The sequence below is a fragment of the Mchenga conophoros genome, linkage group LG6 (assembly GCF_057382185.1).
Source record: "Mchenga conophoros isolate Kocher_MC1m ecotype Shallow Benthic linkage group LG6, M_conophoros_male_GT1.1, whole genome shotgun sequence".
Taxonomy (NCBI): Eukaryota; Metazoa; Chordata; class Actinopteri; order Cichliformes; family Cichlidae; genus Mchenga; species Mchenga conophoros.
Window position 1 is genome coordinate 22838119 of NC_140531.1, and position 27814 is coordinate 22865932.

General features: G+C 40.2%; 1 protein-coding gene across 1 annotated transcript; it reads left to right on the forward strand.

The window, feature by feature from the left end:
• The first annotated feature begins 9781 nt into the window (after positions 1–9781).
• On the forward strand, positions 9782–27688 carry spock3 (SPARC (osteonectin), cwcv and kazal like domains proteoglycan 3). Its single transcript, XM_085276827.1, has 11 exons — positions 9782–9937; positions 10108–10230; positions 19735–19774; positions 21488–21596; positions 22314–22422; positions 22563–22671; positions 22907–23020; positions 23111–23332; positions 24145–24207; positions 24292–24429; positions 25465–27688. Exons 2-11 carry the CDS (start codon positions 10108–10110, stop codon positions 25617–25619), a joined length of 1182 nt encoding a protein of 393 aa, XP_085132953.1. The 5' UTR covers positions 9782–9937; the 3' UTR covers positions 25620–27688.
• Positions 27689–27814: the final 126 nt, after the last annotated feature.

Sequence of the window (27814 nt, forward strand, 5' to 3'; positions counted from 1 at the left end):
CTGCTTTGCTGTTATTGCTTTTGGGAAAGTGGGCTTGCTTAACTCCCCACCTACAAAAAGGTATGAATAAGGGAGAGATTCTTATCAGACAGCAAAGAGGTAGGAATAAAGAATTTAAAGGGGGGTGATTGCAATAAATGCTGACGGTGTAAGTTGTAACTGGTGTTACACAAAGAAGCAGGTCTGTTTACACAGCAAGCACAGAAATATAGGTGGGAATGCAACGTAATTTGGATGGTGGGGTTGAGGGATACTGGAGAGCAGGACCATAATGTGTGTTGCTAAAGACAAATGGATGGTTCTTCTCTAACTCACAGTGATCCATTTGTTTATAGCCTGCCCTCCACACAAAGACAACCCCCCCCCCCCCCCCCCCCCCTACATTCAGTGCCCTCTCCATCCCATTTCCTCAGCTATGCCCTGAGTCATCACAATATGCAATTCAGCTACTGGCTGCTGGGCCTGAGCATCCACTCAGTCCACCAATCCAAAGGGGGGCCTGTATGTGGATTTACAGCGTATGCAACCATGTACTTGTTATTTGTCTGTGAGCTGGCCTTCAGCCTTCACTCTCCCATCATTATATGTCTCTATCCTACTCTACCCCTGGACACTATTTCTCTCTGTTTCACTCTCTCTTTTCCACCCCCCTCACTCTTCCGATGCTATTGTCTTTCTCCCCCACCCCCCAGATATCAGGTGCGTTACCTGAGCCCCATATCAATAGTTAATCACCCTGGGACACTCAATCTACAGCTCGCTGGCGAGGTCTCCCATTGAGAGTGGCAGCATTCGTGGTGTGCATCTTCATCTGTGTTTGAGAACAGAAAGCCTGCAAAGACTTTTATATTGTAACAGAAGCTGCTGTGTGTGCTGGGAAGGAGAATGGGCAAGGAAACAAGAAAAATAGAAGAGAGCTAGAGAGATCAGTAAAAGAAGTGTAGACACAGAGGGAATGGGGTAATAAAAATCACACTGCACATGTGTGCATGTACCGGAGATTAGCAAATCTGACAAATAAGTGCTTGTGTGGAATTTTAGTTTGCGCTTCTTTGTGTATTCAGGGAATATAAAACTGACATGGTCGGGGAGCAGTCCTCATCAAAAAAATGACTGGGGGGTAGTTGGAGGACAACGAATGCTGAAATGTTTGATTCATTTGTGTTTGTCTTGTAAACTGGACCAAAATAAAAAAATTTAAATGGGGCACTGTGCTTCATGTCCTGTGCTATCCCCTAGTGGAGAAACAATAGTATTACAATTTAGTGTGAAGCTGCCTGTGCTAACATGTTTAAAATAAAGGTGTGTTGTTGAAACAAGGGCACTGATGACCTTTTAAAGAAAGTTCCCATTTCAATTCCTGTAATTAAAATGGATAGAATCACCTTTATTGTCATAGTACATGTACAACGAAATTGTGGGTGCACCACACCAACTGTGCTGGAATAAAATATAAGTAGTAGACAGCAGGAATAAAGAGCAAGTGAACAAGTGAAACGTGCAAAAATAAGAGAAAGGAACACATTAGAGAACAAATTGCAAAGTGGTTGGAAGTACTGCAAAGAAAGGACTTGGTCTGAACAGAGTCCGTGTGTGAGTGGCCTGAGTGATGAGCGTTACTCAGTCCATGATACTCAGTTCAGATTAGTGAGGTGGGTGGTCATCAGTGGGGTGTAGGGGGATAGTGTTTATTAACAGTCCAAATGGGCCCACGGGAGGAAGCTGTTTGTGAGTCTGGAGGTGTGGGACCTAACTGACCCAGAGGGCAGCAGGTCAAACAGGTGGTCATTTGTGATGGCCCAGGTTTTCCTGAGACAAGAGGATCAGGCGATGGCCTCTAGGAGTGGCAGAGGGCAGCCAATTATTTTTCTGGGCAGCGTTAATTACCCTCTGCACAGCCTTCCCCGTTCACAGTTGTGGCCCCTGCGTACCAAACACCCAGGCAGAGTGCGCTCTCCACTGAGGAGTGGTAGAAGGCCAGCAGTAGCTTCTGGTCCAGGTTATTTCTTCTCAGGACATGGAGGAAGTGCATCCACTGCTGGGCCTTCTTTACTAGGGCGACGGTGTTGTGGCTCCAGGTCAGACCGGCAAAGCTATGGGTGCCCAGATGGATGGATGGGATGTTGACCAGTTACTCATTTCATTAGACAGGCTGGCTTTGTAAGAAGCTGAATAAACCAAGGAATAATTTAATCGGGTACAACAGAATCTTTGTGACAATTTTCAAAGCTAAAAGTAATGATGTCGCATTTGAGTGCAGCTCATTGTAAAGTATGAAAATTGTAAGGTATGAAAATGGTGGCTGGCAAAACATTAGAAACATTAGAAACCTGCTAATGTTTCTAAGTCGTTTCAACAAGACTCCTTTAAATGTGAGCAGAGCTGCATATTAAAACTGGGTAACAGTTGTTTTTGTTGCAGGGTAACCAATGAATTGCATTGTACTAGAGGTGCAGCCAGTTCATTGGTTACAAATGGGTCAAATTTAAATGTTTTGCAGGATTCTGCTGTAATACAATCATATATATATTTTGAAGAATGAAAAGAATTATGACCAGAAAGGCTGTTCTTATGAAGACCGTCACTATGTTCTGCTCGAAGTATATTTCAGTAACTGATTAGCTGATTCCAGGTGATTAGTTGGCTTACACCTCTTTTTTTGATGTCATGTAATATGTAATGATCACCACAAGGGGGAGAACAAACACCATGACCAAAAAGCCTGTATTAATCTCTGTAAGTTGGCCACTAAGTGATAAATGAATCAGCCTTTCTGTCAGCAACCTTTCTCCTTTACATTTTAAAGCTTATTTCTCACGCTAAGTAGGAATACATACACATATACCTGTCTTTTCTTTACATTTTGCTTCCAAGGAACCAGACTTTCTTATCCCATGATTAAGACCAAGTGATATTGCGCAATAGTTCTGAGAGTTTTCCTTTGCACATTGGCCATTTAAAAAAAAAAAAAAATCAAATCATTTTCAGTCCAGTCTATTTTTAGAAGAAAGGTTGCTTTGGGAGGGGGGATTGTTCTTGTTTAGCAGAGAACGAATTCAAAACCAGTTCTCTGCCTTAGGTTACATAATTTGTTCCAATTTCTTTAATTTGACAGTTTAACAGGTATAAAATGGTACTTTTGCAACAACACAATGATTTCCAAGCTTTCCAAGTTAACTGACAACCTGGCATATCTCACCATGATGCGCAGTGTGGTGTTCAAGTAAATTTGAAGAACCTGGAGGACAAAAGTGGAGGACAAAAGTGGAGGACAAAAGAAGAAGTGGAAGGTAAAGGAGGTACAGGAGAGAGATACAACAGTAAGTGTTTACAGCCATCTGTGAAACATGGTGGAGTCTCTGCCATGAATTGGAGCGGTTGGGAATCATGTAAAAATGAATGGAAATATAAATGCAGACAAGCAGCATCAGATTTTAACCACCATGCAATACCATTGAGAAAGCAACCAACTGGTAACATCGTCCACTTTTTTTTTTCTGCTAGAAAAACACAAAATAAAACACTATCAGTCATGGAATGGCCTCCCCAGAGCCTGGATTGCTACATTATTACAGCACGGGATCATCCTGACAGAAAATAAAACAAACAGCAGTCAGGATCCAAAAAAGAGCTTTGTAGGAACTCTGTTTTTGCCTTTTATGTATCTATAGTTTCAGGCATGTTTGCATGTTCATACTATAATGACTGTAGCTTCTGTTTGTATGTTCCTCCTAGAGGAAGAGTTCTTCCTCCTAGACAAGTGCATCAATCTTGACGAAATTTTGCAAAAACATTGCCTAGGGTACTGTTAATGCAACATCTATGTAAATATTTTATACAAACTGTCGTATATAATTGTACATGTGATGGCTCAGTTTAACTAAATAATAACCTTACAAGGCATTCACTGTGTGCTACGCACAGGTCTTTGTATTTATAAAAAATGCAATTTTTTTATACATCCAAGTTTACTGTGACTTATGTCATTTTTAGATCAGCGATCTCCTGTCAAATCTCCCAACTTGAAAACTGAGTGGACCGATAGTGGGACAGGGATGCAATAGTATATGGAAACACTGCAGGTGGATTCACTTGATTCATTTGGATAGTCAAAAAAGTGTGTTTCATTATGTCATTCATGTCCCATACGACTGAATATAAGCGACAAAGTGATAGATGCTGAATTTTGTCCTTTGTAAGTCATGGATGTTAAACGATTACCTTGTCAGATAGTCATTTAATCATTTTAATGTGAGTCACAGAAATAAAGCAGACAAGCACCCATAATTTTTTTTAATATCCCTAACGTTGTTCTTTCTGTCTCCTCCTCAGTTTTCTCTCTTCCTCTTTCTAATGCTAGCACAGTAGCTCTGCAATCAGCCTTCTCAGCGATCAGCATTTTGTTTTCGTCCACCTTATCTCCTGTTTGCAGTTCCCTCTCTGTCATTATTATGCTATTAGTTTGTTATCCTGGGGCTAAAACATTGACCTTAAAGTCACTGCTATGCTCAAAACATGGTTTCCAAGATAGCTTTTTCCTCACCCCACATCTGAGAGTTGTCCCTATATCTTTCTCTCTCAATACATGAACACACACACACACACACACACACAGAGACACACACACACAGAGACACACACACACACAGAGACACGTACATATACAGTTCCAGTTTAAATTCACTGTATATACTTGCGAAGACAAAGTTATGCACATTCATTTGGATCCAGTTCTAAACTCTGCTCATAAACACGACATCACTGTTTCCTTTTTGAATAAATGGCATAAGAGTGTCGCAGAACTAAAAACCCATTTGTTTTATTACACTGAAGCAAGAAAGGAGATTGTGTGGAATCCAATTAAAGATTTCAGCACACCTGAGTCTCACTCACGACCTTTTTATTTTCCTGTCCTGTCATGGTGGAAGAAGACCGAGGGAGAGTGTTATTTTTATATCATTGTATTATTTCAATCATAATGCTTTCATTCTTTTCAATCGTCATTCAAAAAAGATGAGATGCTGCGTAAAATGTAAATAACAACATTATTGTTTTAAATATTTATGTTGTATTTTTAAGTTAAACTTGTGCAAAAACATCAAATGTTAAAGATTCAGAGAATCCAGAGAAATCTTTGTTTGTAATAGTGCAATAATGCTGTTATTAATGACTTTAACCCACACTGCAATAATAAAGCTAAAGCAGTTTTGTGCTGTAGTGCCAATTCTTGGGCTCAGAAGCACTTACCACTGTATCTTACCATGCATTTTAAAATCATGAACTTTAGCATTAAAAATAAAGGGAACTACTGGATTGTTGTGACCACAGAGTTCAAAATTCAGAATTGGTGTGCGTTAGTGCACATGCATCATTAATGATGAACAATGTATACGAGCATGCTGCCATTCTCAATATATTCTATTTTAGTACTGGTCTGTCTGCAGCATCCAGTCCTGTCAATCATTGTAAACAAATTGATTTTATGGAGCAAATAATGTAACAATGGAGGACCGAAACTGAGAAGGTGAAACCCAGTAATAAGCAAAAAAAACTTTGCATTTGGTATCTAAGGTTCACTAACATGTCATCTCATTAGATACCTCATAACACAGTTATATGTTACATTCTTGCCTAGACTTTATTTTTTATTTTGCTGGCTCCAAATTTAAGTCACTTCAACTGGATCCTGTACCAGCTGCCATAGGATGAGAGGCAGGGTGCACCCTGGACAAGTATTCAGTCTGTCACAGACATCTCTCCGGACTCACACTGACACATAAGTCAAAGGGGAGTGGGAAAGAACCCACACAAGCGTGGAGAGAACAGGCAAACTCCACACAGAAAGGCCCTAGTTGGCTGGTGGATTTCAATTCATGACCCTCTTGCTGTGAGGCAATAGGGCTAACCACTGTACCACTGTGCAGAGTCCTTTTACTTTTCCTAATGCGCTATTTGGCATAAAGGACTCGTAAATCATTGTAATATACAGCTTTACTAAAAGTATTGTGTGACACATATAAAAATAGAGTATATAAAGTTGCATTGGTGTAGCACGCAAAAGATGCTATCTTATGTGTGCAACTGCATACACAGATTAACCTCTGTGCATTTCTAGTTTGGGGATGTTTTCCATGACTTTGACCAGTTAAGAGAACTAATGATCTACTGATATTGTTACTAATAAATTAAATGTGAGCATTATTTTATTAGAAATGGTTACAATTGCTTTTTATATACAACACAGTGTGACAGTAGGAAGCTTGCAAAATACCAGAAAAAAGTGGAGCATTTAGAGCGCTGTCAGTGCTTTGAGGATGACTTGGGACTCAGAGCTAGGCTTCATGGTTCAACCCTCTGGTGGCTGAAAGTGGGAAAATCCCTCCAGGTAGATTTGGGAAGGTTTTCCACAATATTCAAGAGAGTCGAGGCTATAGTAATGCCCTTTGTTCCCAGTCTTTCAAATAAATTATATATATATATATAAAATACAGTATTAATAATATATTTTTGGGGGGGAGTGGGTATGTAGGTGTTCTTTAATAAAAGACCAGTATCATGGTACTTCAGAGCATGCCTCTGTGCACTTTTTAAAAAAAAAATAATAATACCGTATACACTAAACTCCATGATGTGCTTAGCCTGGCTCTCTCAATAAAATTCAACTCTCTTTTACCTCAAACCTCCTCACCTTGCCACTTTTTTTCCTTCTCATTTTCTCCCTCCCACCGCCTCAGCGAGCAGGTGCACAGTGACAGAGTCACTGAGCTGTGAAATCTCTGCTCCTTGAGACACATTTCATGCCCCTCCCATCCAAATGCACACAGAGCCCCGCACACTCACACATTATGTTGTTTTTGTCCTATTTTCCAGCCCATCCTTTTCTCCATCTCTCCTCTCGCGTGTTTCTCTCACTGCCTGCGCAAAGACTGAGGCAACAATGTGAGATCTTTATTAATTTTACTCTGTGGATAAAAAGAGGAATCAAACTGCAGAGCAGTGAAAAATGTTTGCAGAGTTTCAATTAGGCAGCAACATATTTGCGTGCATTGCTATGCTTGTCTGTGTGCGAGTGTTCCCTGTGTCTCTCCTGCATATGTCTCTGACCACATCTACATCTTTAATGTCTGAGACTGAATAATGTATGAACCTCCTGGCCTTTGAAACACACACACACACACACACCTCTTTTGCAGCTTCCTATTGCACAAATTTCATAAAGCACAAAGGAATGGCAAGCCATGAAAAATACAAATAAAATAAAATGTCATAACCAAGATTAAATCACTTTTTGTTGATCAACAGTTCAGAGTAGACCAACACTTCCTGCTCCTACAACCACCATGGTTTTTTCTACTATCGGCTTCCTGTTTACATGTTGCAAACTTCCTGTTGGAACAAACACAGAGTGCACTTCAAACATTTTCTTTGGGTTGTCTACATCTAGTTGTACTTATGCGGTTGACCATTTATCTTCCAAGTTGTGCACGGCCGCATGGTGCACTCTTGTGTGTCTTCCCGATGCAGTCATGCATGCCTCATAGTTCTAATTTGACTTTCAGATGTCGGTACTCTGTCATCCTTTTCACATGCCCACACACACTCTCCTGTAGATGTGAAGCTGAGGTCAAGGTTGGTTTCTACAGCAACTGTGCATTATAATGCCATGACCCACCTGACCACCAGGACTCTCTCCTCTCAGACTGGTAATAATCGGCTTTAACTTGGTCATCCATAAGTGGTTACAAGGCTTTTGCTCTTTTTCTTTTTAAATCATCATCTTTTGCGTCAGGTTGACAAATTAAAGGTATCTGGATAAACACATCCTCACTGTGTCACTGGACGGTATATGGAGGAAGAAAATGAAGTGATATTCTTAATTTTTGAAAAATTAAGAATATCACTTTTGAAAAACTGTGTTTCATCTTCCAGAATGTGGGAGGGCATGGTGTTGGAGTGGTTAACGGGGTTTTCTCACCTCAAGAAGGGTTTGAAGCTGCTGGTCAGCTGAAGCCTCTCAGCGTGACGTTTGAGTGTGTGTGTGTGTGTGTGTGTGTCCTGTGGTTTAGATAAATAGGTTGATTGGGTTTTCTAAATTGGCTACTTTTGTAGATATATGAGTGTTTGGTTGCCCGTCTCTCTGTGATGCCATTATGATGGACTGGCGATGAGCCAAAGGTAACACTGGAATAACTGTCAGTTAAATAATGTATATATTATTATAAACAATATTGCTTCAGTCATTTCAGTCACATGGAGCATTTCTCAAAGAGCCATCCTGCAGAGGATAGTTAACTCAACAACTGTATAGTTTGTTGCTGGTTCCTTTTGTCCCTTTAAATGTGCCACCCATCAGGCTACTTTCAGCTGCTCCCGTGTCACAAAGGTTCACCACAGCAGGATGCCCCTCCTCACACAATCCCTGGAAGTGAACCAGCAACCTTTCTCTTGTCAAGCTAATGTGTTAACCACTACACTATGGAGGCAAGGTATGAGCCATCATATAGCTGTATACCATAACAATAAAGCCACAATGTGGTCCTGAGATGTTCTTTGAAAACCAAAAGTACTGCCCCACACAGAGAGCCACTGTGAGGAAGATCTTGGACTTTGCATGTTCAAAATTGGGGTTAACCTAACAGAGAGTGGCTCCACCCATACCCACAGATTATGCAGAGTGGTTCATTTGGGGGAATTTCTGACCTTTCAGCTGACCTTGGAGTGAAACTCTCTCACACATCACTCCTGGGCAAACAGCACTGATGAGACTGATTTATTTGGGAGAAAACACTTTTCTCTTTTTCTTTGAATTCATTTTTGATCATATTTTAATTCGAATAATTACTTTTATTATCCTTTTTACAAAATATAAAATGTCTCTGCAACCTTCCTTTATGATTAGATTACTTAACGCACACTGTAAATGAAATCTGTATTTTAACAGGATTTTAATTTTAAAAAATTTACAGAATGTTCCCATTATTTTAAATACATGGAATATCAATATAATTACCAAAATTAGTCTGTGAGTTAACTTGTCTAATGTAAAATAACATGAAAAAATTGTGCCTAATAAACATGATTTTTGCATATTTTTTTAAAAGAAAATTGATTTCTTTTTACAACCAAAAAAACACAGTCACAATTTTACTAAAATTTCACATATATTACTTTAAAAAAAAAAGAAGAAAAAAGATTGTTGTTAAATTCTCCTTTTATCTCGTGCTATTAGCCTAATATTAATCCCATTAATATACAGCACCAGATAGAGTTTACGCTCATACATGACATTTTCTGAAAAATACAGTTTTACTTTATTAAATTAGGGTTTTTTAAAGACATGTTTGGGATTTCATTTTTAAAACTCTTTGTGGGAACAACTGAATATGAATATTATAATCTACATTTTTAAAAGCCATCATTACCCTTTAAAAACATGCAAAGCGAAGTTTGCGGTAGGCCTTATTTGACTGCTGGAACAGTCCAAATCAGAACTGCACATGAACTGCTCTTCCCAAGAGATCTTTTTTTAAATGTGTTTGTTTTTACCTCCTTTTGTGTATTTAATTGAAAAAGTATACAAGAAAATGTACATCATAGATACTGACAGTAATTTATTGTTGGAGTGCGAATTACAATAGATTCTTGCACAAAACTGTAAATACTGAAGACCAGCGCTACAGTTTTCGTAAGCGGTAATCACTGGAAATCGCTTTAGCTGATAGCAGCACCACATCCAACAATCAGGAGCGTCTGCTACGCGCGGATACAAAAAAACAGAAAAAGACACAGAGCTCGTGCACGCATCCCAGCGCGTTCCCGTTTTCTGCTGCGCACAGACAGCCGGTGCGGAGAGACGGTGAGGGAGGAGAGGCTGCTATTACTAGTGACAGGAACGGCAGCGAGCACATACAGTCTGGAGAGCAGCTGATGCGACAAGGTAGGAAAAAACCACCAGAAAGCTCCGTGTTGATATTTACCGAGCTGACGCTCAGCGTTCGTCGCAGATGCGACGCAGATTGAACTGCTTCTGTTTCAGCGCGATTGCGGTGTCCTACAGCCGGACCCAATGTCCTCTCTCTATCTGTGTGTGCTGTTGTGTGTCCGCAGATGCTGAGCGTCGCCTTGCTGTGTGTGTGCGCCGTCGCCTTTGGACACGTCTCCGCTCGCTCCGAGAGCGGCAATTTTCTGGATGATAAGTGGCTCACGGGGAAATGGGATAAATTCAGAGATGTAAGTAACATTTCAGGCTTATATTATTATCGCCCCCACCACCCCAACTCCACATTATCTCATTTACGCCCCGCTCCAGCCCCCCTCTTTTCTCTCCCTCTAGCCACCCTCATTGGTTTGTGATCACGCGCTCCTCGTTTTGTCGTTGTGTCCAAGCGCCGCGTCACGGGGCCCGTTGTGCCGTTTGTCACACGTTCATCAGCCGCTCCGCTGAGACAGTAAATACACTAATAGCGATGCTGGGATGATCCTTGCCTGTGAGTGTGTTTCCGCGATAGCAGTCCCTGCTTAGCAGAGATAGCCGAGGCCTGTGCGAATCACAAAGGCGCAGAGCAGTCTGTGAGGCACCACAGAGTCCCCCCAAAAAGGGGCCTAATTATAATAAGCAGGTATGAGGAGAGAGTCAGCAGCAGCAAGGCCTAGATGAACAATGTAGAGCGAGTCCACTTTAAACCCACACACCGTGGGTCCTTGTGGGAATATTAAAGGAATATAACGCGATGTGTTGTGCGCCTTTTGGTCTCCTCTTTTAACAGCTTCTTAACTAGCTGACTTCAAGAAGGTGCTGTCAGCCACGATTAACCTGACGTGGGTATTTAGGGCTACTTAGTGAAGTTAATGCCGCCACTGATTGTCATGGCACATACCAGTAGCCTCTGACCATGTGCTGCTGCCAGGCTGCATGCATATGTCCCATAAACAACTGTCATTCTTTACAGTAATGGAAATACTTTTTTTTTTTACCTTGAGCAATACTTAAAGATTTTTTAGCTTGTAATTAAAGGCATAACATCTGTATTATACAGATAAAAAACTGGAAATAGTCCAATAGAGTTTAGGTGATGTGTATTTGCTAAAAAAAAAAACACGTCTTCCCTCTAGGCACAGATTAAATGGCTCCACACCAGGACTGATTTGTGCAGGCTTGAACTTGTTCTCACTCACAAGATGGGATATATGAAAATAAGCATGTCTGCACATAACAGTCTTTATGTACTGTACCTCAGTGACTGAAAAACAAACAGATTTAACATGATAGAAAAAATGTACTCCAGCTCTGAGTGGTTTTACCACACTGCTGAACAAATGCACTGGGAATTGTTACCTGAAGGTCCTTGACGTGTTTGATATCCGACAGAGAGGCAGAGCAACAAAAGCGCAAGTGAAATGTATTTATTTATTTATTTTTTAAAGCTAAGAGAAAGTGCTGTTTTTTATACACGGCTTTCTATGTAACTTGTACTTATTTGTCTCACTTTCTCTGCCAGTCACACTTGTGTGAGATCCCATCAGCTCAGGTGGAGCCATGTGATACATTCAGGTCCAACTATTGAACAGGATTTGGATTATCCAAATAGAGTGTCAGAACCAAGAAGAGAGGAAATGTGATTAACTGCGCACCGTGTGCTATTTAGGATGATCTGACATCCTGAGCTACAAGAAGGCGGTAGAAAGAAAGTTAGCAGAGCTTTGTTACTGTGTTAATGCATAAGAATTGATAGATAGATGGACAGATAGACAGGTGAGAAGAAGCGGCAGAGTAATGAGAGTGGAAAGGAAACATGAAAGCATGTAGAATGATTGTCGGTGAGCTGAAAGCTTCGTGTGCATTCACATCTGTGTGATTTAACCTTGAGGCTCAGCAGGCATTAGAGTTAGAGGTGGAGTGCAAAAGTACTGAATGCTCTGTATATACATGTGTGCCTTTCATTTCCCGTTTTAAGGTTGTGTCCCAAATTGTCTGTCTGTGTGGTTTTGTTGTTTGTTTTTTTTCTTTTTTGCACTGTTGCACGCAGTAATGTATCTGTGCATTTTATAAAGCAGCTATGTTCAATCTATTCATCTTTCCTTTCGGATATTTTGTATGCATTTCAACACTGTGGTTGAAATCCAACAATCCAAATATAGGTCCATTAAAATCGAAGTTTTTAAAAAAAGAAATAAAATCATATTCAGTGCACCTATCTGGAACTAGATGAAACACATGTGTTGTTAGGCTTGCTGTGTTTGTAGATCATTAACACCTGTGCAGTGCTTCTGGAGTCGATTCTGTTTCTGTGCTAATGATGATGCACTATAGTTAGAGGTGATGGCAATTTGACTGATATAGTCATGCATTAAGGAACACAATCACTTCAGCAGCGTCACGCTGCTGTCACATACTGTGTGCACTCGCTGTACAGAGGTTAGAGCTCGAGGGGCCAGCAAGCAGCACAGGAAAGCTGCAACCGACTGTCACAAGACATCGAGCACAACTTGTGAATACATATGAACTTTGTTTTGGAGACATGGCCTACATAATGTTTCTATACAGGAAGTGGTTACATCAGCTTTTTTTAAAGTTGGGGTTTCCCCTGCAGGGATTCAAAGACTATTTAATTAAAGTCATGTGATTGCAATGCATGAAGTTGTCTTTTAACTGTTCCATAGCTGTCAAAGATTCACAAAGGACCACAAATGAAAAAATATTCCCATAAGACTTTGTCAAATGACCAAATAGCAGGCTAGGTTATCTTAAACATTTTCTCTAACTTTAAATGTTGTGAGTGTTACAAATCCTTGTGTGCATCTGCAGTTACGCAAAAGCCACCCCGCGTTTCTTTACATTGTGCTACCAAGGATCCAGGCTTTCTTGGTTTTGGTTTTTTTAATGGTCTTGACTAATAGTTCTTCAGTCTTTCTGGTCTTTCAAAGTTTTTCATTGGACATTGGCTGCTTTTTCACTCATTTTCAACCTAGTCCCTGTAACTGTAAAATGTTTATATTTTATTTGTTAGTTTGTTTGTTAGCACTGACCTATGAGTCAATCAATTATACAAAAAAGCACCTAACTCGAGGTTTGAGCCAGTTGTATCTACAAAGCAAACGACTTAGCAAAGAACCGATTTTCAATTGTATGTTTAAGCACTTTGTTAGTAGCAGCCTGTCGTAAAAACAGGGAATTTGCTCCTGTTTCTTTAGTTGAATTTATGAAAAATGCCAAAGATAACTTAATTTGACAGATATAAAATTGTATTTTTGCACCAACAAGGTGAATTCCAAAGAGACACTAGCCGACAACTTGGTGTGTCACAACAGGTGTGCAGTGTGTACTTAAATAAATTTGAGGACACTGTGGAAGACAAATGAAGACGTGGCAAGCCTTAAAAAGAATCTACAGCAGATGAACAGTATCTAAAAGTTATGAGAGATACATCTGGCCCTGCAGTTGATCCATCTGTGTGGGATCATCTTGAAAAATAAAGCTGGTCATACCACACAATGACTTTCAAGCACGTTAGAATTGTACAAATTATTTTTCCTTTTCACTTGTAAGTTTACCTATTTCAGTAAATCTCTGCACCAATTTCCATAAAAATGAAAGGTGATAAGAGGTGGCTGAAGTTAATAGCAATAAAAACAAATGGAACAAAGTTGAAAATAGTTTAAAACAAATTAAAAGCTAAAAAGGATTTTTTTAAAATAGTGAAACATACACAGTTCTTCCACCAGTGCACTGGGATTCTGTGCACAACTTTTTTTTCCTGTGATTTTCATTTTATATGTCAGGCCTGTATTTTTTTAAAATTTTTTTTATTGTTTTTACATCTTTCAGCAAGAGCCATAAGTGGGTTTCATGCTAAGTGCACTATATGGGATTTTGGCCACTGGTTAACTGTTAAGTCCTGTTAGGGTAGCTGTGGAGGCCTGGGGCTGTCTTATTCAGCACTGGTGCCATCTCAGTTTTTAGATATTCTGCTTCTCTTGCTGGACCTTGGCCTGCTTGCAGCACTGGCACAGAGCGAAGAGACTGTTAACAATTGGAGGAAAAACACGATGAGTGATGCGTGATGACATTCACGCCAATTTATTGTGCGGTATATTATAGGAGGAAAATAACATCCTGTGTAGGCCACTCTCATAAGAGCAGATTATACCTTTTTGTAGTCGCTCCTGTCTCTGTGTTTTCTCTGTGTGTGTGTGTGTGTGTGTGTGTGTGTGTGTGTGTGTGTGTGTGTGTGTGTGTTTTCTCTGTATGTGTGTGTGTGTGTGTGTGTGTGTGTGAGAGAGAGAGTCCTACACTGTTTGTGTTGTGGAGTGTGAATGATGTAGGAAAGGTACAGAGCTTCAGGCGTTTTCCGCTTCAAAGCACCTCAGTGTAGATTTGTATGTGTTTGCGAGTGCATGCATGCGACAAGCTTGAGCAAGACGAGCAGAGCTGGCACAGTGAAAAAAATGTACATATTTCTCCTGTTAGACATCAGAAGGAAGGTAACAAGGACAGGAAAGGAGGTCATTAGGATGCAATTAGAAGCACCGAAATCAGATCTGGGAAAATGTGAAGTAAAGGTGAGAAAAGCGGTTGTCGGAAGCAAGATAGTCACTAGGAAATGTTTCTACAGGCATCCGGATAAAACCGCATCAAATCGATACCCACAGCAGCAAATTAGGGTATTAGCCACACACTGTTGTGTTTGCATGATTTGGTGCACATGAGGAAAAAAAGGCTGTTAGAACCATGAGGGAGAGCAAAGAATAGAGGTGGAAACAAATGGAGAGATAAATTGAAAAGTTGCCATTTTCGAGCACACTCAGGAGACCTTTAGGTCTATTGTTGAATTTTAGGTTTTCTGTGTTTTTTAGGAAAGTGGGTGGCGGGTTGCATGTGCACTGAAGTGCATTCTTCCAGTTATTTGATGTTTTGTAGTGCTGACAGATTCTGACACTGCAGTCAGGGCTGTGGTGATAAGTATGTTTGTTTGCAGAGCTGTCTGTGCATGGACGTGCGCTCATGTGTGCGTGTGTGTGAGTCCGTGCTTGTGTGCGTGCATCTGTTGATTCCATTAAGGAATCAGACCGCAAGCACTTTTGTTGTCTTGACTGGTCCAGAGGGCCTGGCCCTATAATGCAATGTTCTCATTATTCAGTCTCCACAGTTTGCACTGCTGGAAGGGGCACATCCTGAACAGAAACAAATACCTCACTATATGGCTTCATCTCTGCTCTGTGTGTTTTCCTAATGCTAAGGAAGACCTCAGATTGTGTGTGTAACTCTAAGCAAGAGAAGCAGATGCTCACCTTTACCACAGCGTTTTTTATTATTATTTGAAGCTAGAGACACACGATGTGAAGAGTACCAAAGAGTCTGTAGTGAAGGTCAGAAGGATTAACAATAAAGGACAAGATGGAGAAATTAATTAGAGCTAAGAAAGAGCAAGAGTTGACCCTATTCCTCCACACAGCAGGCAAGGAAGCGAGACACAGGGAGACACTCTTGACAGTTGAAGTCGTGTTTTTTCATAATGGGGATGTTGGGGTAAACAGCTTCAGTTCAACAGTGTAAATAATTCTACATCATTGTCACTTATAGACTACAAAAAAAAGTAAAATAGAAGCATTTGCTTTGCCTTCATACATTTAGTATAATTGGTTTAAGTCAAGATACAACATTTAGTCATATACTGCAGGTCAGCAACTCTGTCGCTGTGAGCAGTTCTTTCATTGGTCCAAATACAAGCAAGCAAGCAAGCAATTTATTTATATAGCGCTTTCAGATCAGCCACCAGCTGAACACAAAGTGCTGTACACTTGACATGCCAAACATGATACATTGAGCATGTTAAAAAAATGAGAAAAATAGTAATAATAATATAAGATAAGTAAAACATATATATATATAAAAAACACACACATTTAAAACAATAAAATCAGCACATTAGATTAAAACAATAAAATCAGGGTCAGACTGTGTCATAAGCCAAAGGGTAAAAATGAGTTTTAAGACGTGTTTTAAAAGTGGACAGTGAAGGGGCCTCTCTAATAGAATAGAATAGAATAGAATAGAATAGAATAGCCTTTATTGTCATTGTACAGAGTACAACAAAATTGGAGTGCCACTCCCTTGGTGCAAGTTTCAATAATAAATATAAATGTAAAATATAAAAAGTACAAAAAAAACAATCGTAAGTACTCAAACAATAGTATGTACAATATATACAGGATAGCAGCATTAATATAATGACAGTATGAATAGCAGCATAATATAATGACATATATGATATAATGTGCTGGGAAAGATTGTTCCACAGATTAGGAGCAGCAATAGAGAAGGCCCTGTCCCCTCTGAGCTTTCTCTTGGACCTGGGTACCTCCAGGAGCAGCTTGTCAGCTGACTTGAGAGACCTGGGGGGTGAGTAAGGATGTAGAAGCTCAGAGAGGTAAGTTGGGGCAAGACCATTTAAACATTTAAACACAAACATGAGAATTTTAAAATGAACTCTAAGATATACAGGCAGCCAATGGAGTGAAGCCAGGACGGGAGTTATGTGCTCTCTTTTACGAGTTCTGGTTAAAAGTCGTGCAGCAGAATTTTGGACCAGCTGCAGACGAGAGAGAAGATGCTGACTAACTCCACAATATAGTGCATTACAGTAATTTAAACGACATGAAATAAAAGCATGGATTACCGTTTCAAGATGCGGCCTGGATAAAATAGGTCTTATCTTTGCCAAGCGCCTTAGATGATAAAAACTGGACTTGACAGTACCCCTAATTTGACTATCTAATTTAAAATCACTGTCCATCTTAAAACCCAGGTTTGTAACAACAGATACAAGCCGTCTGCAGTACTGTGTGCTATGATTGCTAAAAATCTTAAACAAAACTTAAGATAATCTTAAGTGAATCTATACAAGTGAACTGGAGTAAGATGTTAGAAAAACAGTGCAAACTTGTCAAGCACATCCAAAGTAGATAATTTGGAATAGCACACTGCAGTACTTCATATTTGTAAAAGTACACTCATATTCCCAAACGTCCTGCCATGCCAGAGCTGTAAAGCTCAACTTGGCTGTCTTCTTCTTCTTCTTCTTCTTCTTCTTCTTCTTCTTCTTCTTCTTTTTAAACTTCCTTTCATCTTCATTTAAGTTTTTAACGTGTGTTTGGTGGAGCACATTTGTCTTTGCTGTTGTGTAGTTTCTCACTGTGGCCCAAGCAATAACTGCTTCATAACTGTAGTTACTCTGGCCTTCCGCTGTCATTGCTTTTTCACAATTCATCTCTCGCCCGTCCAAACCACTGCACCACATCGCATTTCTCCATGTACAAAGTGATGTATGGCCAAAATATATCACAGCAGCACAATTAATCTGCTCTGTACGAGGGAGAATGCGAGGAAACTGTGTCCATAGAAATCAGAGGCCACTAAAAAAAATGTTTCTTTGAAGCCATACACTCATACCTAAACTTATTTATGTATTCTAAGTGAAATTATGAGTAATAGAAGTAAAGACACATGGCTTGTTATTTTCGTTTTCATTCATGTATTAATGTGCAGCAGACTGATGCGCGAGCTAGTTCACATTCATAATGTCTAATACTGCAAACGTCATGCTGTAACTTCTTCTAGAGAGACACTTAGCAAACCCATTTCAGAAAAGTGGCCTCCAATCACAGTCACATGCTGAAGAGTACTGCACAAAGCAAGCACGGCTTCACTGTTTTGCATTTGAGTACGCAGAGGAAGGTCATCATTAAGGAAGGCATCTCCATCAGTACTGTGGGAGTTTTTCACTTTGTGCTTTTAGACTTCAGCTTTTGAAATCTGTGGGATGGGTTTTCTCTGTTTGTCCAGCTGTGGCCACAACAGCACAGGGTCAGGGTTTTTTCCAGAAGCAACTTCTGTTTTCCAAGTTAAAAATTTGACATTATGGGGGGTTTTGGGGGGCAGAGGTTTTTCCTACTTTGGAAGTCAAGTTGAGCCCATTGATGTATGAGGCGCTCTCATAGGTCCTGGGACAGTTTCTGATGTATTCACAGGTGGTTTTGTCATTCTTGTGTTGTGGTTCTGCTTTAAATGACTCCAGTCATAAATAGAACATGAACGACTTCCTAATCATTCCTCATCCCATATTTAGAGAAGAAGAAGAGCCTAAGGAACTCCACAGAACTGAACCATCAGTGCATGATTTATGAATTTCCAACTACAATTTATCACTAAATTCACAAGGAGAGTTTTTGGTCTTTGTGCATTGTAGTTGTGCTGAAATGAGTCGTTCTTATAAGATCTTTAAACTATCTTTCTGATCTGTGGCATGGAGGTCAGTGGTTGCTTTTTAGACTTTAGAGTCATTCGAAAAAAGGACTTGGGTGAATAATTGGATTTGAAATTGTCTCTGTGTTTTCAGCTGCATTGCCATTATGTTTAAAACACAAATCCCTTGTCATAATTGTATTTTGTCATTGAAACTCTGAAATTAGCTCTAACTGCTAAGAGTAAATTTAGTTTCATTTGTTGCTTTTGTTCTTTCTGGAAAGTTTGTAGTTTGTAATGATTGCACTGGAAACTCTAAATATGACAGTTTTATAAATGAGTTGTGTTTTTTGATTACTGTATGCAAACATCATGTATGACTAAAAGGTTCAGTGCTAGTACACACATATGAGAAAAAACATTAATCTTTTGGATTTTTGGTTTATTCCTTGTAACGGATGTAATCTCCAGTAATGTGTGTGAGTGTGACTGAACGTGGACGATAAACACAACAGAAAGCAGGCAGGTGAGACGACAACAACGGGTTACCATTGTGACAGAATCCGAGAGACCGCGGTGCGGTGTTGGGTTTGAATGGATGCCCAGAGACAGAGGGAGAGACCAGACAGTGAGATCTTTGACCTCAGCAAAACAACACAGAGCTCACAAGTTCTTAAGCTCCTTTTACATTTGCATCATAAGCCAGCGCCCGCTGGGTGTGTCTCCATCTTGGCCTTCTATTAAAAGCTGGCAAATTGCTCACCTCTGCGAATTCCTTTTTTAGACTGTGGGAACATTTTCACAGGCAATGAACCGACTCATTCAACTACACCGAGGAAGATTTTAATAGAGCAGAGCATTTTGTAGGATGTTAAATATAAAAATGAATCACAAAAAACTTATATTTTCGGGTTATATATTTTTATCTCTGTAAGGCTTCTCCTTATGCAGAGAACATAAAAAAGATCTCTTAGTTTGCAAATTTTTATAGAGGTGCTCTTATGATACCACAATTTAGCTTATTTGTTAATCATCCTTTTTATTTCAATCATATCCAGTTACTAACAGCAATTTTACACAACTTAAATGGTGCAAAGCTTCACCAGCTGCACCACTATTGCACTGTCGTGTAGAAGCATGTGTTGCATGAAACAAATTTCTCTTTTCAGTGATATGAAGAAGTATAAAGCACATGCACTGACACACAGTGAGACAAGGACATCTTTTATCCACGGAGAGCTACTTTCATAACATCGATATTATCGTGACAAAATCAAAGCATGCTCAATGATACTGTATGCTTGTGTGTGTGTGTCTCCAAGTGCTAAACCTAATCAGAATTAATTCCTGCCTCTCTGTTTCCGTAATGCTTTCTCATAAAGGAAGTTGAGGTTTGTATGACTCTTTAATCTGTAGTCTGTGTACGGTGATCATGTGTAGTGAAATATTTGCTTAATATGTGATCTGAGCAGTATTTTCATGATATGTTTCAGGAGCCTGGAACATGGACTCCATCCAAGCCCTTTGATCAAGGTGGGTGTGATTGAGAAAGAGTCAGAACTGAAGTGGCTGTGTTAGTCCTAAAATAATCAAAATAAGAGCACGGAATAGTCATAGCTATATATTTACAACTTGGCCCATGTGTTCTTTGTGATTAGGAAATATAGGAGGTAATGTCAGGCAGGTTAAGCTTGTAGAGACTCATTTGATGAACATTTAGCATCTTCGTCAGTCTGCAGACATATGGTCAGATTTGCTAAATGTGATCAAAATAACACGTGAGTGCAATCCCAAATACAAAAGTTGTGCTGTTTCCTAAACACAGGCACATTCAGTTCACTTCGATATGAAGTGCAAAAAATAACATAAGAATAAAAACATTCCACATTAAATGTTGATGCAATTAGAAGTAAATTGTGTGTCACAAAAGTTAGTAAATCAGGTTTTGTACTTGATTTAAAATATCTTCCTATATTTTTGCACCTTGAGAAAAGAACTTCTAGAAATACATATGCAACACAGACAGTCGCAAAAAGTTCGCACGTCTAACACACACGATCGTGTCACTGCACCTTCTTTTTAAAGTGCATTAGTAAGTCGGACCCTTGATGTATGCATCGATCTGCAGACGTAGTGTAATATGAACTGGTCAAAGCAGGAAAAAAAAGATTAATACACTTTCAACAGTTTCCTGTTCTTATAGAAGTTGTCACTCTGTTTGGCATCCACCAGCTTGTTGTGCAGGTTGATACAAGCCATGCTCATATCCAGTGTATAAATATCATCATGGTGGCTCTTTCTTATAAAACGAGATTTTGAAGGTTTTACTTGTAAGCCATCCCCAATTATTTTAACCTCAGCACCCAGCTGAAAAAAACAGGATGATTTCCTGTTCTTTTATCTTCTAATGTCCCATTGTATTACTGACAGTGCTAAGCTCTTACACACATCGAGGCACGTCAGGACATGAACTCTCACTTATCGCTGTATCCTCAAACGCATCCACACACACAGACATGTCAGGCAAACAATAGCATTAGATAGTGTGTTGGTGGGTGGAGGCAGGATAATCTTCCAAAGCTGCTCAGGGATTACAGTAAGGTTCTTTAGAGCAAAGGTCATTCACAGACTGTTCTGGGAACAGCTAAGGGCCTTAGGTTTTGCTCATAGGTGACTCGCTGAAAGCTGACACAGGGTCAGAAGCAGCTAGCTTGTCTTTACTGGCAGGGGTCATACCGTCTGCTTCAGATTCAGATCCAAAATCAGCCCCCACCTTTAGTGCCATATGCCTCTCTGCCTGTGTGATCTGACAGTAAATCAGTTTGAGGATCTCCACAAGAGCACACATATAAATGACACTCAACGGATGCTGATGTAAGATCAGAAGTAGCTTCTAAAACCATTTCCATCTGTTTTTAGCTGCAAGGATACTTAACGGCATTATGGCTCTGAGTTTAGTGTGGGAGACACGTGGCCAGTGTACTCTGTGAATAAATACCGACTCAAATAAACACACGCAAATGCACTTCAGCTTTAAACAACTTTTCACGTCACTGAGATGTGAAAGTGAAAAGAAGCACTTCGTTTAACTATGAACCATTGATCTAGATTTTGAAACAACAAAAAGGAAAAGCTAACCGTTGCTCGTAGTATTACGAATTATTGGAAACTGTAAATAGAGAGGCTATAAATGTTGCATACACATGTTAAAAAGCATGTTTGTGTATGTCTCTTCTGTATTTTTAGGCCTTGATCCAGCCAAAGACCCTTGTCTGAAAATCAAATGCAGTCGCCACAAGGTGTGTGTGGCTGAGGATTTTAAGACTGCCACTTGTGTCAGCCAGAGGCGAGTTAGGTAAGAGTGCACACACACACACACGCTTGATATTTTAACAAGCCTGTGTGTCCAGCTGCCCCTTATTTTTCTTTTCAGATGTTTCTGTTATGAAGTGGAACATGAATGAGAGAGAATTTTGGAAAAAAATAAAAGCAGAGTTTTGTGTTTTGCATTTTTTTTTTGTTCTTTTAATGTATGGGGCATAATAAGTAGCAGCACCAGAGGGGCTGCTGTTCTCCTTCTCTTCCAGCTGGTTTACTGGTTTTCCAGTCTCTCTTGCGACTGTTGTGTGACATTACAGTTTGGTCCAATTACCCGCAGCACTGGTGCTTTCTTACAATGGACCCAAAGTCCTGCCAAGTGATATGAATGGGCTTTGTACGTGTGTGTGTTTTTCTGTCTAGGACACTGCAGACTGGGCAGAGGACAGTAACATCATACTGACCCCATTTCCCATTCTTAGCAACAACACAATTCCCACCACAGTGTGCAAGCAAATCAGAAAATAATCACACACAAATCCTAAATCCTCGTCTCATTTTTTTGAACAAGACAATCCAGCACAGATCCAAAATGCTTAGAAAAGATTTAGATTTAAAGGAAACTGGGAGGGTGGGCCCGACGAGGCACTGTGATGAAGGCATCATTGTTAAATGGGACTTCATTTGACATGTTTTAACACTCAGATATTCAGTGATTGTGAAAAACAACAAGTCTTTTCAATCTTCTCTCCAGCTTTAAAGATGCCAATCTGTACCAGAGTCCAGGGTCAAAGTGCACACCGTGCCCCGTGGTTCACCCCTCGCCTGTATGTGGAAGTGATGGCCACACCTACTCCACCAAGGTGCCTGCACACACAAACACATAATCTAATCACCTCTCACCCATAAGTCGCACTTTTTTCATTTCCCCCTGATGAGACATGCATCCTGATTCTGCTTCCTCTTCTGCCTCGTCCCTTCTGTCTCTGTCGCTCTCAATCAGTGTAAGTTAGACTACCAAGCATGCATCACGGGAAAGAAGATTACTGTGAAGTGCCCTGGCATGTGTCCTTGTCCCTCTCAGCTTGAACAGAGCTCCGCAGAGAAGAAAGGTACACAGTTTTGCACACTTGAATGCACACGCTGCAAGCCTGGGTGGGGTTTGCCACGGTGTTCAGCCCCATCTTTATTATAAAACTCCTGCCCTGGTGAAGGGTCGTTGCGATAGCAAATTGCTTAGAGTTTCTGTGCCATAGCTGACTCTTAACTCCTGGTGTCCATGAGGAGGCAGGAGGACATTAAAGTGTCACTTTCCTGTCATTAATCTTTAGTGTCACTATTCTGCAGTGTGCAGCGAGTCGGAGCTGAAGGAGGTGGTGAGCCGCCTGAGAGACTGGTTCAGAGTGCTGCATGAGAATGGCAACCACAAGAGGGTCAAGATCCAGAAGCCAGAGAAGAACAGTGAGTAGGCTGGCTTTAGTGACACACTCAGTCATAAACAAAAACTCTTAATATAGCCACCCACTCTCTTTGATCTCCCCCCACCCACAGAGTTTGAAGTTGGGACATCAGCTATTTGTAAGGACCCCCTGGGTTGGATGTTCTCCCGGCTGGACACTAACTTTGACCTACAGCTGGACCAATCAGAGATCAGGAGCCTCTATCTGGACAGGAATGAGCCCTGCTCAGATGCTTTCTTCAAATCTTGCGATATAAACGCAGACAAATTTATAACCAGCTCTGAGTGGTGCACAGGCTTCCAGAGGTACACAGGTAAGGACACACCTGTTTTCTTTACTGTAACACTGTTTGCACTGAATAATGTGCTGAGATCTTAGTGGAAGAAACACAAGGACCCAGTCATATTAGTTTGCCGAGCTTTATTTGGAAAAGACATTTACATTAAATTAGTAAAATGATGACCTCAGCTGTCCGCTATTGCAAACATGGTAAAGATTCAATTTGGTGTTCATGCTCACTTTTTCTTTACAGAGACAAATTATTAGCAACCTTTGAAATGCATTTTAAATTTTACCACCTAAATAAAGTGGTTTATATTATTTAACCTAGCCGTTTGCTTATGAACCTGCCTGATGGACTGATTTGTGATGTCTGTCCTGCTGCGTCTTTATCGCTTTAATGTAGCAGTTTTACTTTGCTATTCAGTCTCTTCTGTCACTTTAGCAAGCCATAATCAACTGAAATTGTGCAAAGGTTTGAAAACAAGATCTAAGTTTTCAGTCTCAAACTTCTACAGATATAATAATAATAAGAGAGACCTTGTATTCAGTCGCAGCAGCCTTTTTTTCTCAGCACTGGATATTATTGTAGTCTGTACAGCACAATAAAATGCAAAACAGTGTCATACAAAAAAATGCATGAAAAACACATTTGTATGAAACCAGGGATGAAAACTTGTTTTGGGGTAATAAAGGGAGACTATTTACCCACGAGTCACAGGAGGTACACAAACAAGCATCGATATGAAAGCACAAAAGCAGACAAAGGAAGGAAGATTTACGCATTCCCAGAAAAGCAGACTTCTGCAGTCTGTCAACAGTGTGTCCCTTGTCGGTCTCTTTCAGATTCCCCATGCAAAGCAGAGCTGTCCATTATCAACAAAAAGCAAGCAGGCAAGAAGTTACTCGGTGAGACGCACGCAGAATCACAAATACGCGCACAAACGCTGTGCGGCCTGAACTCATGGTGTGTGTTTTGGCTCGCTCCTGTAGGTCAGTATTTGCCATCTTGTGATGAGGAAGGTTACTATCGGACCCACCAGTGTCACAGCAGCAGCGGCCAGTGCTGGTGTGTGGATCGCTATGGCAACGAGGTGGCTGGCTCACGCACTCATGGCCCTGCAGACTGCGGTAGGCAAGACATCCAAGCGTGTCAAGTGTGTGTGTTTAAGAAAATGAGAGACACACAGCATGATGGGAAAAATTAAGGGAGAGGAAATAAATCACAGATATCAATGTAAGCTCATGAAGCCTGTCATCTGTTTCTGTTCATCAATTTGCTGGAGGCTGGATAAGAAGATCGTTGCCACTGCCATAGTATTTAGCTACATCCACCAGCTAGGTAGTTTAGCTTAGCACAGCAACTGAAAAGAGGGGAAACCTAGCGAGTGCAGCTCTTTCAAAGGCAACAAAATCCTCATGCTGTTTGTCCCGAAGCTCGATTTTTCTCACCTAAGCTTATCTCCACACTATTGCTTTAAGTGTAAGGCCAAATGAAATCTGTTTTGGGCAGTCATGGTGATATCTTTGGCTTTGACTCCAAATGTGTGGCTGCATCACACAGGGAGAGAGGTTCTGGTCCATAATATTATGGTGCAGGCAAAGATAGTCCACTGAACCAAATTTCTATCAGAGTCAGTGGAATACATTCACTATGTGACTGTAAATAACAGACAGAAGTAGCCATAGTGAGGTCACACATTGGTTAATGAGTGTTTTTGCTCTCACAGTAATAGCTTTTTGAAGCCAGACAACTCGAGCACAGGGCAGCTCTGTCTGCAGCTAATCAGATTAATTGTGAACATGTCAGTCACACAATTGGGTATAAAAAGAGGATCTTAAAGAGGCGTAGTTTCTTGGAAGTAAACATAGGCAGATGTTCACTCAAAAAATGCTTAAGAACTGATGCAGCATTGCAAAGAATAGTGGTATAAAATTCTTCCACAAAGATGTGAGAGACAAAGTCATACAGAAAGCATTTACTTTAAGTTACTGTTGCTAAAGGTAGTTCTACAAGCTGCTGAATCACTGGATGTACTTTGTTTTTCTCAGGGGTGCGTAGAGTCCTAGGAAAGCTTTCATTTTCATGACTGTATAGATTACATTTTTCCTATAAAAGTATCAGACTTTATTAGATACAAAACTGGGTTTCCTTCCTGTTTCCAGGTGTGATTTTGGAATCTTCCGGAGACCTTGGCAGTGGAGACTCGCTGTTCACTGATGACGATGAAGACTCGTTTGTCCTCAATGACCAGACCGGTATGGATGATGAGGACATTGAAGATGAGGATGATGATGACGACGACGAATACCTGTCATAAATTTAAAAAACAAGAAAAAAAAGAAAAAAAAAAAGAGAAAACTGTTTGTTTGGTCAAACTGCACGTTTCTAGGTGACTCCCCGGGCAGATACTTAATCGTAATAACAGCCTATGGACTATTCTCTGTGTATTGTTTGTTCATAAGTTAGAAAAAAAATCAGTATTCCTGGAAAAAAGTTTATGATTTCTGTTCCTGTTTAAGTATAAAATATGAGTGGTTCATGGCACTTGTTCACTTGTGTGTCAGCCAACCAGAGAATATTATAAGGACTAATCGATAACCAATCCACTGCGTTGGATTTGGTCACATGTGCAAAGACCTTTCCCTTCATTGGACAGTCCGTGTCCTCCAGTCTGTGTCCTGTCTTTGTGCACCACTCCGATGCCCGAGTGTGTTGATGCCAAAGGCACAATGTTAAAGAGATTCCCCCCCCCCCCTCCCCTTCTTCATTCCTCCATCTTCTCCCCTGCACCCACCTCTTTAATCCTTATCAAATGTTCCTGTTGTATAGGTGGGATGTTGATGATGTAGATAGGAGAATATTGCACTCTTTAGGTTTCTTTTGATCTTGATTTGTAACTGTGACTGTAACTGTGTGGAAAAACAAGATAAGAGTTAGACATGCTTCATTAGGAGAATTAAGGCAAAAAATAAAACCAACAAAAAATGCCAGTTGGATAACAATCAGAAGCGACGTGCTAGCTGTTTTCAATGAGACACAAATCAAATGCTCAGCAACAAGGAAAGACAAATTACTATGTGGCCGGTGGTGGTGTTGGTGGGGTATTACTGTTATCTGGTTTCTGATCCACTTTAGGATGAATACAGAAGATGAAGCAGATTTGTCTTAGCATGTCCAATACTGCGTGATGTTGTTTTTATTGAACCCGAGGCCAAACCTTTGAGGAATTCAAAAAAAGTTGTAAAGTGGTTCAGCCACAAATCCATGTAATTAAAACATGTTTATTGACCTTTAATGGGTTGATGAGCACAAAGAAAACTGCTGAAAAATTCTTTAAAAGATAGCGTGCAGTTGATGTTTTTGCATTTTCAGATACGAGTCTCTGACTTAACGTGTTAGCACACAGAGTAACAGAACAAGTCTCCTGCACAGCAGTAACAACGTAGATCCATGCAGGTCTGATGACATGATATGTTGGGCGAAGGTTAAAGGGGAAAGGTGTGCCTTGTAGTGGTGGTCGAAGTCGGGGAAGCATGCTTTCTGGACTGACTTAAACGCACCGTTACACTGCATAAGAGCGGCTTCACTGTTAAGCCTGTATACTACTTGGACTTTGGTCTGGCATGTGTTTTGGGTCTCTCTTATGATGGTGTTACTTAGGCCATACTTCAGATTTTCTGATTTGTTACATAGGATAGCTAGAATGTAGATAAGCACAGAGATGCTTAGCAGTTAAGGCGTAAAAACACTTAGATTCTGCTGGTTTTGAAAATGTTTTATATATTATACACTGGCTAGAGGAAGCTTTGGTTTAGACAGCTTTATATGAGAAGACAATGTTCATCTTACAGTGTTTGCTTTTACTTTGTTTCAAAAGCTTAATTTGTATCTGATCTGCTCTAAACTACTTATTGTGTGTCAGGGTTGAAAACTGAATCTGATCCCAGATGTGTATTGTCGATAAGTCACGTGACTGTCTATGCAGACCCGGGATCACCTAAGCTCCTATGTTAATTTTTATTGATTAGTCTGCCATTTGGCTTCATTTTGGATCAAATATCTGTTGAAATTCCATGTTAACACATTAAAAGTGCCATGTAACTGTTTTTTTTTCTCCATCTCTAACTTTTGTTTTTTGCTCTCCTCATTCGCTCTAACATGGAATTTCAATTCACTTTATGAACCTGGAAAGCATTTCGGTCTTAAAGTGTGCCGTTTCATGAGTGTAACAACGTGCAAATCATTTTGATGACCTCAGACACTGTAGACACTCTCAACCAATCACACACTGTCATCACAGCTCTGATAGTGTTTAAAGGTTATGATACAGATGCATTTTTTTACAGTCTATGTATGATTTGCTGAAATAAAAACTATATTGACCAATTTTGTCATCATCACAAGTGTTGCAGGACAAGAATCTGCGCAGAAAAGCTCTTGTTTCTTTTTGAGAGCGTTTCTGTTCTCTATTTCTGTTCTCATATTTGGGAAAAGAACGATACTGCTGAGGCT

Bases quoted from the DNA above. Each gene is read 5' to 3' on its own strand.
- spock3 (XM_085276827.1), top strand. From the start codon at position 10,108: ATGCTGAGCGTCGCCTTGCTGTGTGTGTGCGCCGTCGCCTTTGGACAC. The intron at 22,672-22,906 runs GTACACAGTTTT...ACTATTCTGCAG, and splicing joins GAGCTCCGCAGAGAAGAAAG to TGTGCAGCGAGTCGGAGCTG. The intron at 23,021-23,110 runs GTGAGTAGGCTG...CCCCACCCACAG, and splicing joins CCAGAAGCCAGAGAAGAACA to AGTTTGAAGTTGGGACATCA.